We start from the raw sequence: 16897 nt of genomic DNA on the forward strand, positions 1-16897 counted from the left end.
TAAAAATGACAGCATATGGATAAAATCTGATTTCATGTACAGTATGTAACCTCATCACATTGTTCTTTAAGAGAATCTTCTCTTGAAAGGCTTTCTTACAATGGATTGCTGTTACCGTCGTTCAGCAGAGAGTTTCCGATTCGTATCTCGGCTCCATCAAGCCTTTCAGGACAGCAGTCTTTTCTGTTTGTGATTATTGTGAAATATTTATGGTTTGTTTGTTGAGCTTGAAGTAACTTTACGGAAGCAGAGTATGTTATTCAACTTTTTTTTTTTTTTTAAGAGTTTATTTTATTTAAGTTATAAAGGTGCAGTGCATTTCATCCACCAACTAGATCTGATCAATCCAATCCACTAGATTTGATCAATTTATTAAATGTGAACTTTAAGCAATCTATTAAAGTGCATGAAAAACAGAGCAAACCAACAGATTCACACAAAATGCCAAATTACAATAAATGTTGAAACCATAAAGTCTACTTTAATGTGATCCAGTTTATATGCACTTATGATTGTGTATACAGTCCTGCAGTGTTATTTGTTCTATTTTGTTCTCAATGATAGAAACGTGTCTTCTGCACAATAGCAGGTCTTAGTTTTGCTGCAAGACTCTTTTGTTCTGTACACTTTTATATTTCTCCTGCAAAGCAGAATGTTATTTATTCTATTCTTTTTGGGATGTTTTAAATGGCATATTAGTATACTTAAAATGTTTGTTCAATATAGAGCAAGTGGGCGTAAGGTGTTTCAAATACATTGTATTGTTTGACTCTCCCACATACTAGGCTGGAATAACAGGACAAAAACTCTTCAAAGTAATTAATTGGAAAACATCGATCCATCCACATTTCTCCCAATAACCTTAAGCACTGAATGCAATGCATTTTTTGCTGGGATGTTCCCAGGTTTGTGTTTTTGTCCTGCGACTTTTGATTTAAATTTTTCCATAAAAGCTAAATTATAATAATTACTATTTTTTATTTTACACAGACATTTGCAATACATTACAGACTTATTAACAAAAGGATAATTTATTTTACCACATACAATTTTCACAGCTGCATTTCATTACAAAAAAGTGTCCATATTGTCCATTTCCCAGTGTCCTTTGATCAATAGTCACACAAATCTGTCTAATACTTTCTGCAGCATGCAGTGAATTAAAGTACAGAGGCTTAATCATGCCCTGTTTGCAATGGTATAAATGATTAAAGTAAAGCTTTACAGCCACCAATATTTTTTTATCTCCTGTTTAAGTTCTTCTCAATCCAGTGGTGATCCGTACACTTCAACCTCACACATTGTAAGATATTCTGTCCGTCCTGGAATAACAAGATTAATGTAACGTCCTTCCATCCCATCACAGTCAAAAGAGGAGGAAAACCCAGGAGGAATGGAAGAGATCGTAGCACACCTGAAGAAAGAGTGAGTTAAGCATCTTGAGAAACTCTGAACCACCGTCCATATTCAAAGCAAAACACATTTATGCATCAAGTCAAACTAGTTAAATGCAAATGAACAGAATAAACAAAAATGCACAAAACCCAAAATCACATTTTACCAATTTGTAGCCAAGTTTTATGTCACATTACAGACTGCAGTAAATCTGAGAACTTCTCTAAATTCTCCAAAAATACATATTAAGATGAATTAATTTACCTTGGATTTTCATTGCCATTGTTGTCCAGACTGTTTCCAATTCTGATTTCTGCCCCGTTTAGTCTTGTTGGAACACCGTCTAATCTGTTTGCAATTACCACTGAAAACACTTTGTGTCTTTTCAGTAAATTCAGTCTCCACCAGGGATTGACCTCTGCTGAAGTGTGGGTACAAGATCCACGACTGAAAACACCATCTCTGTTCCCATCAATGGCATTGGATGCAAAGCCATTTGAGTGGAGGGAACTCTGTGTAGCTACTCCTCCTAAAGCAACATTTTCACCTACAACAACAGATGAGTTTCACATGAATTCATAGTTGAGTAAATTACTTCTCTTACAGTCTAGAAATGGAATGTTTACAACATTGCTAAATCTCAAATATCTGCTTATTTGTTATTAGAGCCAAACTGATCAAATCCTGATCATAATTGTTCTCACCATCAGGAGCTGGATAACCGTAAACCTCAACCTCACAGAGAGTAAGAACCCGATTACGACCAGGTATTTCCACATTGATGAAACGGCCTGGAATGCCTTTTTCCCATTTGAAAGTGAGGGATCTCCCACCTGGAATGGATGAAATCTTTCCAGCCCTGTATAAAAATGACAGCATAAGGATAATATTTGATTTCATGTACAGTATGTAACCTCATCACATTGTTCTTTAAGAGAATCTTCTCTTGAAAGGCTTTCTTACAATGGATTGTTGTTGCCGTCGTTCAGCAGAGAGTTTCCGATTCGTATCTCGGCTCCATCAAGCCTTTCAGGACAGCAGTCTTTTCTGTTCGTGATAGTTATGGAGGTCACTACATACTTGTCTAGTAAATCTAACCTCCACCATGGGTCATCTTGTATAGGAGTAGAAGTACAGGATCCATGTTCATTATGTGAGTCACGATTTCCATCAATAGCATTACTGGCATGGCCAAATGCTGCCCCAGGATTATCAACCAGGTCCGACTGTGTGGCCTTGCCATATAAAGCGAGATTTTTAGCTGAAATTGATAAAGCATAGTAAAAATGTGTAATAAAAACAAGTGAATAAATCAAAATAATAATAATAAGAATTAAAAAAAACAACAACATTTGACCATATAATATTTAACTTTTGACTTCAATGATTATTTCTCAGGGTATTTCTCATTTCTGTATAGATGTATCTCCCTGCTCAGTCTATAGCTATAAAAAGTAATTGTGCTCTTCCACCTTTATTTCCAAGGAGAAAAATCTATCCTTTTCAGACATTATGCCCCGATCTTGAAGATTTTTTGAAATATGACAGACTGATCTCATGAAATGGCGTATGTATGACACGCCAATTCGTATTTCCATTTTTGGCGTGCTATCAACACGCATAATCGCTTTTCAGCGTGTTTATCAACGCCGTTGGCTTAACGTTACATTACTGTATAAATATGACCTACCCCAACTCCGTCCCTAAACCTACCTGTCACTGGGGTTAATACCATTTATGAGTGTTCCCCTACCATCCTAGGAAAAAAAAAAATCGCTCCCCAGATGTAGATATACATTTTGCTCCGTTTCGTTTGGACATTTAACGGCGTAGGCCTATACATACACGCGAAATCACTCTGACATTTAACGGCGTAGACATACACGCGGAAGATGACGGCGTGAACATACACGCGGATAGCGCAAAATGCGTATAGATAACACGCCACTTGACTTGAAAGTGGCGTGTATATTTACGCAAAGTCATGATGTCATGTTGCAGATGAAATGCTATCTAAAAACATCTTTCACATAATAAGATAAGCATTTTCAGCAAGATGTAAACCATTATGATTCCATAAAACAACAATGAACACTTCCTAAAAACAGTCAAAAAGAGAACATGCAAAAATATCAAACCATAGTTTTGTTCAGAAGACATTTAATGAATTGTATAAAAGTAAAACATATAAATCATAGGTGACAACCTGCCCTGATAACAATGACATGTTCAGTGATCAGCATCCAGTGTTTATAATGTATTGTGAGTGTGTCTGTATAACTGAAATCATTTGTGTAATTTTGAACTGTACCTTTAGCTGTTGTTGTATCTGTAAAATAAGGCATCACAAAAATCCAAAGTAGGAAAAACATGTGATTTTCCATTATCCTACACATGTGAAGGAAAATAATGAAATAAGATAATAACAAATCTGAAAAGTGTTGTTAAAATTGTTTATGTTAATCTGATTTTATAATGGATTTTTTGTTAGTTTGTTTTAATATTTAACAGAATGTAATTGGACTTTCTTATAATTTAATTTGATAGACAATTAAGTAAATTATGTAATTCAAATGATAGCATGCACATGAAAACTTAATCTAACATTCATTTTGATTCTTTTAAATAAGCAAGTCACTCACCTGTATTTTATAATGTACAAAAAAAGGTTTTCAAATAGACAAGATGAAGTTTAGATGAAAAAGGGTTCATCACCCTTCAAATAATAAAACTATCAATGGGCCAGCTTTAAATACACTGCAGCTTTTAAAGGCCTTGGTGTTTTATCTAAAGAGGTCATCTGATAAAAGTGCTTTACCAGAATTGTAATAAAATATTTATGGTTTGTTTGTTGAGCTTGCAGTAACTTAACGGAAGCAAACTATGTTATTCAACTCTTTTTTAGTCTTTTCCGCTAATCTAGATTTAGATTTATTCATTTAGCAGTTGGATGCTGTGGTGGAATTCAGTGAGAAGAGCCGGGTCTAGGATATCGTCTCGAGGAACCCAATAATCTTTCTTCTGGCCCATAACCTTCCCAATTGACAAGGTATTCTAAACGACCACCCTGACGTCGGGAGTCCAGGATTTCATGGACGGAGTAGATGGGATCTTCTTCAATGGTAGGTATGGGAGGTGTGTGGTCAGGATCAGGCTCTGTGGAGGGAGGAAGAACAGAAGGATAGTGAGGTTTCAGGAGTGACATGGAAAACTGGGTGAATCTTGAATTGAGGAGGGAGGTGGAGCTTGTATGTGACTTGATTGACTTGGAGAATTTTGAAGGGTCCGATATATCGTGGGCTTAATTTACGGCAGGGCTGGCGTAAACGGATGTCTCGTGTTGAGAGCCAGACAAGTTGACCAGGTTCAAACGTGGGCATGTCATTTCGTCGTGCATCCGCAAATCTTTTGTGTCTGCATATGGCCTGCTGGAGATGATGGTGGGCATCATTCCACACTCTTTCACTTTCTCGATACCAGTAATTAACAGAAGGGACCTCGGAAGGCTCACCGGACCACGGGAACAGTGGTGGCTGGAAACCAAGGAAGCATTGGCAGTGAGTTAGTCCTGTGGTGATCTGATGCAAGGAGTTTTGGGCGTATTCTGCCCAAGCAAGGAATTGATTCCATGTGTCTTGACGATTTTGACAGAACGTCCACGAGGAAACGATTTATCTCGTGAACCTTTCTCTCAGTCTGCCCATTAGCCTGAGGATGGCACCCCGATGTCAAGCTTATAGTTACTCAGAGAAGAGAAAAGAAAGCTTTCCAAACCGATGAGATAAATTGGGGTCCTCGATCAGACACAATGTCCTCAGGGATGCCAAAATGACAAAAAACCTGATTGAAGAGGCTCTTGGCGGTCTCAAGATCTGTAGGGAGACCCGGCAAGGGGATCAGTTTACAGGCTTTGGAGAATCTGTCGACTATAATAAGAATGCAGGTGTTGCCTCCTGATGGAGGTAAGTCAGTAATGAAATCAATGCCAAGATGTGACCATGACCGTTGAGGAACGGGTAGAGGTAATAGTTTCCCAGAAGGTAAGTGACGTGGAATCTTCGATACAGCGCAAACTTGACATCCCTAGACGAAACGTTGCACTTCCTCTCTCATGCCCGGCCACCAATATCGTTGTTGTAGAAGGGTGTAAGTTTGTGTTGCTCCGGGATGACCCATACCAACTGACGAATGAGCAGATTTGATGAGAGGTAGGCGATATTCGTTTGGAATGTACGTGAGGGTGTCAGGGCATTCCGGTGGTGTAGGTTCTTGTCCCATAGTTTCTTGGATCTGATCATCAATGTCCCATAGAATAGGTTAACAAAAACTGTAGCGGGCAGGACTGGTTCGTGTTCGTCAACGGTGTCTGGAAAGGCATGGAGTCTGGACAAGGCATCTGCACGGATGTTCTTGGTTCCTGGATGATAGGTAATGTGGAAGTGGAACCAGGTGAAGAATAAGGCCCAACAGGCTTAACGTGGGTTTAGTCTTTTGGCTTCTTTGAGATATTGGAGATTCTTATGATTGGTAAGTACCATGAATGGATGTTGCACCCCTTCGAGCCAATGTCTCCACTCCTCCAGAGCCAGTTTAATGGCGAGGAGTTCCCGGTTACCCACATCGTAGTTCTGTTCAGCTGGTGATAACTTCTTTGAAAAGGCGGCACAGGGAAGAGGTTTATGGACATCCTGGTGCTGAGATATTATGGCGCCTACTCCAGTCGCGGAGGCATCGACTTCAACGATGAAGGCGAGATCTGGATTAGGATGACGTAGAAGAGGAGCACTGATGAATTTGTTTTTCAAAGTTTGGAAGGCGTGATCTGCTTCAGGATTCCAGAACAGGGACTTCGGTTTCCCTTTCAGAAGAGAGGTAAGTGAAGTTATGGTACTGTAGTTGTTAAAAAATCTGCGATAGAAATTTGCGAAGCCAAGGAATCGTTGGAGTTCTGTTACTGTTTGCGGAGTGGGCCATGAAGTGACTGCGGCGACCTTTCCATCATCCATCTGTACCCCCTGCTTACTCACGATATACCCAAGGAAGGTAACTGATTCTTGATGAAAATGCATTTCTCTGCTTTTAGGAAGAGGGAGTGAGCTCATAATCGTTGGAGAACTCTGGAGAAATGTCGTCGATGTGCAGATTCGTCTTGGGAGAATATTAGAATATCATCGATATAAACAATCACAAATTTGTTGAGGAAGTCACGGAGTACCTCATTCATGATATCTTGAAACACAGAAGGGGCGTTGACCAGTCCATACGGCAAAACGAGGTACAGTTTTCCACTCATCCCCCTCTCGTATCCGAATGAGATTATATGCACTCCTGAGGTCTAGTTTGGTGAAGATACTAGCACCTTGTAGTTATTCGAGTGATGTGGGTACGAGAGGAAGTGGGTACCAGAACTTTATGGTGATCTTGTTAAGAGCTCGGTAATCGATGCAAGGTCTTAGACCCCCGTATTTCTTTGCCACGAAGAAAAAACTAGATGCTGCTGGAGAAGTTGATGGACGAATGTACCCATGATTTAAGGCTTCTTGTATATATTCTTCCATGGCTCGTTGTTCTGGGATGGAGAGCGAGTAGATGTGACCGCGGGGCACTGATTTACCAGGTTCCAAGTCAATCGCGCAATCCCAAGGTCTGTGTGGAGGAAGATGAGAGGCTTTCTCAGGACTAAACACGTCTGCAAAGGAGGCATAACATGGGGGAATTTCTGTGAACTGTTTTTCTCGAGGGCTCTCAATAGATGTCACTGCGATGGGCATAGTCTTTGGCGAAGAAGGGACAGGTCTTGGAAGTTTTGGAAAGCAAGTAGAGAAACAAGTAGAACCCCAGCGCAGAATATCTCTGTTATTCCATGAAATCAACTCTTGATTATGCTGGATGAGCCAGGGTCTGCCAATAATGATCGTGGAAGTGGAATTTAACACCAAAGGAGTGAATGATTCTTCGTGCAAACAGCCTACTCTTAACATGATTGGTTTTATTCTGTGTTTCACAGGATTCAAGGCTTTTCTGGTCACTGATTTGGTTGTGAACGGGGTTGGGGAGAGAGTTTTCGGGAGTTGAAGTTTCCGGCAGAGGTCGCCCGAAATGAAATTGCCCGCTGATCATGAATCGATGAGGGCTGTAACGGAAATGATAACATCAGCAGAAATCAATGATACGGTGGTGGATAGTGGGGCAACATTGAGGGGACTGATTACCATCAAACTCACCAAGAGACAAGGTGGACGAACAGGGCAGGTTCTTTCTGATGGAGAAAGACGGGTATGGTCAACTTGCATAGGCTCAACCATAGGCTCAAATCCACGGTGATCTGGGTTCTCAGTAGGTCTGGATGAGAAAGCATATGATGATTGGTGGTGATCAGGATAATAATTTTGAACTCGATGGGAGACTTGGATAGATTGTTGAATAAACTTTTCAAGGCCCATGACGTCATCATGAATTGCGAGTTGTAATCTGATGGCTGGATTCAATCCTTGACGGTAAGTAGTGATGAGTGCTCTCTCGTTCCATCCACTCGCAACGGCAAGGGTTCTAAACTTCAAAGCATAGTCTGTGATAGACATTCGGCCTTGTTGGAGGTGATATAACTGTTCACAATTGATGAGTCACCTACAGGACAACCAAAGACTTCTTTGAAGTGCGTTATGAAATTTTGAAGAGAATCGGTAACCGGTACTGTCTGATTCCACATGGTTTCTGCCCATTGAAGTGCTCGGCCAGATAGAAGTGAAATTATGAAGGAGATTTTTGAATGTTCAGTAGGGAAATGGTAAGGTTGTACCTCTAGAGCGAGAGAGCATTGAACAATAAATCCATTGCAATCTTCTTCCCGGCCAGAGAAGGGCGCTGGTTTCACCATAGGACTGGAAATACACAGTGGGGGGGGAAGTGACAGATGCGGAAGTGGGGATCGCTGCAGCTCCGCGCTCAGCAGACTCGAGCAGAGGAATTTCAGCTGGATTGGTCCCTGGATCGGGTTGTCCTGAATCCATAGCGGTTATGGTCGAAACTTCTGTCAGGATATACACTCGGATAACAAGGTTAGAAGGATTCAGAATAACTTTTAATGAAGCTTTCGTAGGATAGCAGGTAAATTCAGATGCACAAACAGGTACTGTGAGAATAACATTGATGAATGACCGTCTTTTCTCTTGCAGATAATGGCAGGCTTGAATGTGGCATGAAACACAATCCGAGGAACGCAGAGCATGGACACCAAGGAGAGTGTGGGATCTCAGGACGAGGAAAACAGGTTAGTATCACAAGGGTGTACTGTGGAAACAGACTGGAAAAGTTTGGGAACAATAGTCTGAAATGCACAGAGAGCAGGTTAGTGGGTCTTTCCTAGTTCAAGGTTCGACAGGGACTGGAGGTGAGGTGTGTTCCTTTGTAGTGCTCAGTGATTGCTGGGATTGATGACAGGTGCAGGTGATTAGTATTCGGGTGAGTGTGATCTTTGTGTTGTGGGTGTGAATGAGCCTGACTGATTCCTGACAGCTATGACCCTTCTCAGTTTATTCTAATGCTGTACATATTTTTATTTTTTATTTTTTAAAAGTATAATAGTATAATAGAATAGAAGAGAAAGTGTTAGTATTACTGGATCAAGTGCTGCCGAAAAAGATGCGTCTTCAGCCGTTGTTTGAAAGTGGCTATGGACTCAGCAGCTCTGGTTGAATTAGGCAGAGATCATTCCACCAGCAGGGAACAGTCATGGTAAAAGGTCCGAGAAAGAGATGTTGTGCCTCTTTTGGTGCTTTTCCATTACCAGTACCAGCTCGACTCGACTCGGCTCGGATTTCGCTCCGTTTTCCATTGCAGATAGTACCTCCACAATAGTACCGCGTCGTCATAGTGACGCCGCAGGAAACTGACGTGACTTAATCTTTTACGCGAGACACACCCGCTACCCACACACACAGGACAATGGAGGAAATCGAGTGTATGCTGTTTTTGGATGTTTTTGTTTTTGTTTTTGCTGTTTTTTTATTCAGGATACTCCATCTGGCGCGTGCAATGATGACACAGTGAATAGTGACGATTCTCTCTGACCAATCAGCAGTCTGCTGTGTTTTCACGTCACATTTTAGTATCGCCTCAGCTCGCCTCAGCTCAGGCCAGTGATACACTGGATGCGTGGCGTGAGCGTGGCGTTTCTGTTGCGTGTCAGCTGCGTGGCGGCTGCGTCGCGTTTTCCATGTCTTTGCACACCAGAAACATGTCTGACGCGGCGCTGCTGCTGCGAGGTGACATATGATAAGCCTCATTGGTGATATATTTGACATACGGGGAGAGAGTTGTGGAAGGCCTATACTTCATGTTAAACATAAATATATAGCAGCAAAGACAACGTCGGCAGTGTTGACGGCAAAATAGGCTACAGAATATTTCGTTCTGTATTGACAGGTGCAGTATTTGAAAATCGATCATATTTTTTTAAATTACATTTATATTTGCATTTATGTCAAAACCTAGACACTTTCAAACATCAAAATTACATTTATTAATATGTATTCGTGTCAAAATGACATATAAACATCTTTTCCTATTCTATTTTGCCTGGAAACGCTTCCAACACACTTGCGTGTCGCGTGAAAAATAGGCGTCGGTTCTATTTCTAGCATGCACGCGTTTTCCGCGCGGCTCGTGCCGCGCCTGAGACGCGCGTCTCACGCAGGCAGTGTGCTGTTAACATAGGAGCCGAAATAAAAACGGACACGCCACGCAGCCAGTGTGTCACCGGCCTTAGAACCTCGCCGGAGGTGGTACGAAAAAAAGTACCTGGAAGCAGGTACAGGTACAACTTTTACACAGTGGAAAACCAAACAGAGCCGAGTCGAGTCGAGGCGAGCTGGTACTGTGTAGTGGAAAAGCGCCGTTTTTAGATGGCACCACAAGACGTCGTTCGCTTGCAGAGCGCAAGTTTCTGGATGGCACATAAGTCTGATGTAATGAGTTTAGGTAAAAGGGAGCAGAGCCAGAGGCTGTTCTGTAGGCAAACGTCAGTGACTTGAATTTGATGATGCGAGTGGCAACTGGCAACCAGTGCAATTTTGTGAGGAGAGGAGTGACGTGTGCTCTCTTCGGCTCGTTAAAGACCACTCTAGCTGCAGCATTCTAGATCAGTTGCAGAGGTTTGACAGCGCAAGCTGGAAGGGTGATGTGCATTTAAGGGTGATGTGATGTGCATGAAGGGTAATGTGAATCTAAGGTGATGTGCATTTATTCGCAGTGCATAAATCCACCACTTTCCCTTCCATACAGTATATGCATGTACAGAACTTATGGCTCTGTGTGTCGCACTCTGAATCTAGATTTGACCAATTTATTACATGTGACCTTTAAGAAATCTGTAAAACAGAGCAAACAAATAGATTCGCACAGCCTGTCAAAATGCCAAATTACAAACAATGTTGAAACCGTAAAGTCTACTTTAATGTGACCCAGTTTAAACACGCATGATTGTGTTTACAGTCCTGCAGTGTTATCGGTTCTATTTTGTGCTCAATGATAGTGTTTTATTCAAAGTCACCATCATGAAGAAAAGTGTCTTCTGCTCAATAGCAGGTCTTGTGAAAGTATATAGATTTAATCTATAAGTATAGATCTATTTAATATAGAGAAAAACACAGGGTGCAAGGTGTTTCAAATTTATAATATTGTTTTACTCTCCCACATTAGGCTGGAATAACAGGACAAACACCCTTCAAAGTAATTTATTGGAAATCATCCATTAGATTTGACCTATTATTTCTTAAAGTAAAATAAAAAGATTATAATAATTTATTTTCTCCCAAGAACCTTAAGCAATGAATGCTATACTGTTTTTGCTGATATTCCCAGGTTTTTTTTTTCCTGTGACTTTTGATTTAGATTTTTCCATAAAAGCAAAATTTTAATAATTACTATTTTTTATTTTACATACACATTTGCAAGACACTACAGATTTAATAACAAAATGATCATTCATTTTACAACCTACAATTTTCACAGCTGCATTACATTACAAAAAAAGTGTCCATATTGTCCATTTCCCAGTGTCCTTTGATCAATAGTCACACAAATCTGTCTAATACTTTCTCCAGCATGCAGTGCATTAAAGTACAGAGACTTAAAATAAGACATGCCCTGTTTTGCAAACTCTGGTATAAATGTCTGGTTAAAGTAAAGCTCTACAGACACTAATATTTAGTTTTTATCTACATCCTGTTGTTTAAGTTCTTCTCAATCCAGTGGTGATCCGTACACTTCAACCTCACATAGTGTAAGATATTCTCTCCGTCCTGGAATAACAACATTAATGTAACGTCCTTCCATCCCATAACAGTCAAAAGAGGAGGAAAACCCAGGAGGAATGGAAGAGATCGTAGCACACCTGAAGAAAGAGTGAGTTAAGCATCTTGAGAAACTCTGAACCACCGTCCATATTCAAAGCACAACACATTTATGGATCAAGTCAAACCAGTTCAATACAAGTTGTCACATTGCAGACTGCAGTAATTCTGAGAATTTCTCTAAAAATCCATCGTAAAATGAATTCATTTACCTGGGATTATCATTGCCATTGTTGTCCAGACTGTTTCCAATTCTGATTTCTGCCCCATTTAGTCTTGAAGGAACACTGTCTAATGTGTTTGTAATTACCACTGAAAACACTTTGTGTCTTTTCAGTAAGTTCAGTCTCCACCAGGGATTGACCTCTGCTGAAGTGTGGGTACAAGATCCACGATTGTAAACACCATCTCTGTTCCCATCAATGGCATTGGATGCAAAGCCATATCCACCAAGGGAACTCTGTGTAGCTACTCCTCCTAAAGCCACATTTTCACCTACAACAACAGGGTTTCACATGAATTCATAGGTTTGAATAAATTACTTGTTTTAGTCTAGAAATGGACATTAAGTATAAAGTATCGTTTTATTGAAATTCTGTTATTGAATATAAAGATTAGTGAGTGTGTCTCTCTTTTGATTGTTTATTTTTATTAGTGCCAAACTGATCAAATCCTGATCATAATTTTTCTCACCATCAGGAGCTGGATAACCGTAAACCTCAACCTCGCAGAGAGTAAGACTCCGATTACGACCAGGTATTTCCACATTGATGAAACGGCCTGGAATGCCTTTTTCCCATTTGAAAGTGAGGGATCTCCCACCTGGAATGGATGAAATCTTTCCAGCTCTGTATAAAAATGACAGCATATGGATAATATCTGATTTCATGTACAGTATGTAACCTCATCACATTGTTCTTTAAGAGAATCTTCTCTTGAAAGGCTTTCTTACAATGGATTGTTGTTTCCGTTGTTCATCAGAGAGTTTCCGATTCGTATCTCGGCTCCATCAAGCCTTTCAGGACAGCAGTCTTTTCTGTTCGTGATAGTTATGGAGGTCACTACATACTCGTCTAGTAAATCTAACCTCCACCATGGGTCATCTTGCCAAGGAGTAGAAGTACAGGATCCATGATCATAATGTGAGTCACGATTTCCATCAATAGCATTACTGGCATGGCCAAATGCTGCCCCAGGATTCTCAACCAGGTCCGACTGTGTGGCCTTGCCATATAAAGCGAGATTTTTACCTGAAATTGATAAAGCATGGTCAAAATGTGTAATAAAAACAAGTATATAAATCAAAATAATAATAATTAAAAACATTTGACCATATAATATTTAACTTTTGACTTCAGTGATTATTTCTCAGGGTTTATTTATTTATTTATGTTTTTGACAGTACATTTCTAGATGTATCTACTTAGTCTATAGCTACAAAAAGTAATTGTGCTCTTCCACCTTTATTGCCAAAGAGAAAAATCTGTCCTTTTGAGACATTAGCCCGATCTTGAGTATTTTTTTGAAATATGAAATGCTATCTAAAAACATCTTTCACATTATAAGAAAAGCATTTTCTGCAAGATGTAAACAATCATATTTTCATAAAACAACAATAAACACTTCCTAAAAAAAAGTCAAAAAGAGAACATGCAAAAATATCAAACCATAGTTTTGTTCAGAAGACATTTAATGAATTATATAAAAGTAAAACATATAAATCATAGGTGACAACCTGCCCTGATAACAATATGACATGTTCAGTGATCAGCATCCAGTGTTTATAATGTATTGTGAGTGTGTCTGTATAACTGAAATCATTTGTGTAATTTTGAACTGTACCTTTAGCTGTTGTTGTGTCTGTAAAATAAGGCATCACAAAAATCCAAAGTAGGAAAAACATGTGCATTTCCATTATCCTACACATGGGAGGGAAAATAAAGAAATAAGATAATAACAAATATAATTTAATTTGATAGACAATTAAGTAAATTATGTAATTCAAATGATAGCATGCATATGAAACCTTAATCTAACATTAATTTTGATTCTTTTAAATAAGTAAGTCACTCACCTTTTATAATGTACTAAAAAAGGTTTACGAATAGACAAGATGAAGTTTACTCTATGGGCAAAAAGGGTTCATCACCATTAAATAACAAAACCATCAATGGACCAGCTATAAATACAAGACAACTTTTAAAGGCCTGGGTGTTTTATCTAAACAGGTCATCTGAGATAAATGTGCTTTATCAGAATTGTGATAAAATATGTATGGTTTGTTTGTTGAGCTTGCAGTAACTTAACGGAAGCAGATTATGTTTTTCAACTCTTTTTTGGCCATTTCCGCTAATTTAAGTTACAAAGGTGATGTGCATTTTATAGCAGTGCATAAATCCACCACCTTTCCCTTCCATACAGTATATGCATGTACAAAACTTCTGGCTGTGTGTGTCGCACTCTGAATCTAGATTTGACCAATTTATTACATGTGACCTTTAAGCAATCTGTAAAAGTGCATGAAAAACAGAGCAAACCAACAGATTCACACATGAATTACATTTGACCTAATATTTCTTAAAGTAAGTTAAATACGTTTTGTAAAAAGGAGTATAATATTTTTTCTCCCATTAACCTTCAGCAATGAATGCTATGCTGTTTTTGCTGCATGTTTGTTTTTTCCAGTGACTTTTGCAGTTATTTAGATTTTTCCATAAAAGCATCATTTTAATTCTTATTTTTATTATTTCATACACATTTGCAAGACACTACAGATTTAATAACAAAATGATTATTAATTTTACAACCTACAATTTTCACAGCTGCATTACATTACAAAAAAAGTGTCCATATTGTCCATTTCCCAGTGTCCTTTGATCAATAGTCACACAAATCTGTCTAATACTTTCTCCAGCATGCAGTGCATTAAAGTACAGATGCTTAAAATAATACATGCCCTGTTTTGCAAACTCTGGTATAAATGTCTGGTTAAAGTAAAGCTCTACAGACACTAATATTTAGTTTTTATCTACATCCTGTTGTTTAAGTTCTTCTCAATCCAGTGGTGATCCGTACACTTCAACCTCACACAGTGTAAGATATTCTCTCCGTCCTGGAATAACAACATTAATGTAACGTCCTTCCATCCCATCACAGTCAAAAGAGGAGGAAAACCCAGGAGGAATGGAAGAGATCGTAGCACACCTGAAGAAAGAGTGAGTTAAGCATCTTGAGAAACTCTGAACCACCGTCCATATTCAAAGCACAACACATTTATGAATCAAGTCAAACCAGTTCAATACAAGTTGTTGCATTGCAGACTGCAGTAATTCTGAGAATTTCTCTAAAAAGCCATATTAAGATGAATTCATTTACCTGGGATTATCATTGCCATTGTTGTCTAGACTATTTCCAATTCTGATTTCTGCCCCATTTAGTCTTGAAGGAACACTGTCTAATGTGTTTGTAATTACCACTGAAAACACTTTGTGTCTTTTCAGTAAGTTCAGTCTCCACCAGGGATTGACCTCTGCTGAAGTGCAGGTACAAGATCCACGACTGTAAACACCATCTCTGTTCCCATCAATGGCATTGGATGCAAAGCCATATCCACCAAGGGAACTCTGTGTAGCTACTCCTCCTAAAGCCACATTTTCACCTACAACAAAAGATGAGTTTCACATGAATTCATAGATTTGAATAAATTACTAAATGGAATATGTGTCTACAACATGCCTTAATCTCAAATATCTGCTTATTTTTTATTAGTGCCAAACTGATCAAATCCTGATCATAAATGTTCTCACCATCAGGAGCTGGATAACCGTAAACCTCAACCTCACAGAGAGTAAGAACCCGATTACGACCAGGTATTTCCACATTGATGAAACGGCCTGGAATGCCTTTTTCCCATTTGAAAGTGAGGGTTCTCCCACCTGGAATGGATGAAATCTTTCCAGCCCTGTATAAAAATGACAGCATAAGGATAATATTTGATTTCATGTACAGTATGTAACCTCATCACATTGTTCTTTAAGAGAATCTTCTCTTGAAAGGCTTTCTTACAATGGATTGCTGTTGCCGTTGTTCATCAGAGAGTTTCCAATTCGTATCTCGGCTCCATCAAGCCTTTCAGGACAGCAGTCTTTTCTGTTCGTGATAGTTATGGAGGTCACTACATACTCGTCTAGTAAATCTAACCTCCACCATGGGTCATCTTGCGTAGGAGTAGAAGTACAGGATCCATGTTCATAATGTGAGTCATGATTTCCATCAATAGCATTACTGGCATGGCCAAATGCTGCCCCAGGATTCTCAACCAGGTCCGACTGTGTGGCCTTGCCATATAAAGCGAGATTTTTACCTGAAATTGATAAAGCATGGTCAAAATGTGTAATAAAAACAAGTATATAAATCAAAATAATAATAATTAAAAACATTTGACCATATAATATTTAACTTTTAACTTCAGTGATTATTTCTCAGGGTTTATTTATTTATTTATATTTTTGACAGTACATTTCTGTATAGATGTATCTACTCAGTCTATAGCTACAAAAAGTAATTGTGCTCTTCCACCTTGATTGCCAAAGAGAAAAATATGTCCTTTTCAGACATTATGCCCCGATCTTGAGTATTTTTTTAAATATGAAAAACATCTTTCACATTATAAGAAAAGCATGTTCTGCAAGATGTAAACAATCATATTTTCATAAAACAACAATAAACACTTACTAAAAAAAGTCAAAAATAGAACATGCAAAAATATCAAACCATAGTTTTGTCCAGAAGACATTTAATGAATTGTATAAAAGTAAAACATATAAATCAGTCACAACCTGCCCTGATAACAATATGACATGTTCAGTGATCAGCATCCAGTGTTTATAATGTATTGTGAGTGTGTCTGTATAACTGAAATCATTTGTGTAATTTTGAACTGTACCTTTAGCTGTTGTTGTGTCTGTAAAATAAGGCATCACAAAAATCCAAAGTAGGAAAAACATGTGATTTTCCATTATCCTACACATGTGAAGGAAAATAATGAAATAAGATAATAACAAATTTGATAAATGTTGTTAATAAGTTTATAATCTGATAATGGACTTTCTGTGAGAGTTTGTTTCAATATTTAACAATGTAATTGGACT

At 38.8% G+C, this 16897-nt stretch overlaps 2 protein-coding genes across 4 annotated transcripts; both read right to left on the minus strand.

The window, feature by feature from the left end:
- Positions 1-961: 961 nt before the first annotated feature.
- Positions 962-13669, minus strand: LOC307172759 (uncharacterized protein). Of its 3 annotated transcripts, XM_079895349.1 has the most exons (6): positions 4038-4546; positions 3707-3783; positions 2359-2656; positions 2100-2254; positions 1660-1942; positions 962-1414 (listed from the first exon to the last, which is right to left on the minus strand). In XM_079895349.1, exons 2-6 carry the CDS (start codon positions 3777-3779, stop codon positions 1264-1266), a joined length of 960 nt encoding a protein of 319 aa, XP_079751475.1. In that variant the 5' UTR covers positions 3780-3783; positions 4038-4546; the 3' UTR covers positions 962-1263. The 3 variants fall into 3 exon arrangements, with proteins under 3 accessions (XP_079751475.1, XP_079751474.1, XP_079751476.1); XM_079895348.1 differs by lacking the exons at positions 3707-3783; positions 4038-4546 and adding an exon at positions 13590-13669 and having other exon boundaries at positions 963-1414; XM_079895350.1 differs by lacking the exons at positions 3707-3783; positions 4038-4546 and adding an exon at positions 3109-3329 and having other exon boundaries at positions 963-1414.
- LOC307172626 (uncharacterized protein) lies at positions 11611-13154 on the minus strand (the record flags this gene model as incomplete). The annotated part of the gene is made up of 5 exons (XM_079895165.1): positions 11611-11788; positions 11960-12242; positions 12441-12595; positions 12700-12997; positions 13148-13154. 5 exons carry the CDS (start codon positions 13152-13154, stop codon positions 11638-11640), a joined length of 894 nt encoding a protein of 297 aa, XP_079751291.1. The 3' UTR covers positions 11611-11637.
- Positions 13670-16897: the final 3228 nt, after the last annotated feature.

This window comes from Squalius cephalus (assembly GCF_949319135.1).
Source record: "Squalius cephalus genome assembly, chromosome: 15".
NCBI classification, from domain to species: Eukaryota; Metazoa; Chordata; class Actinopteri; order Cypriniformes; family Leuciscidae; genus Squalius; species Squalius cephalus.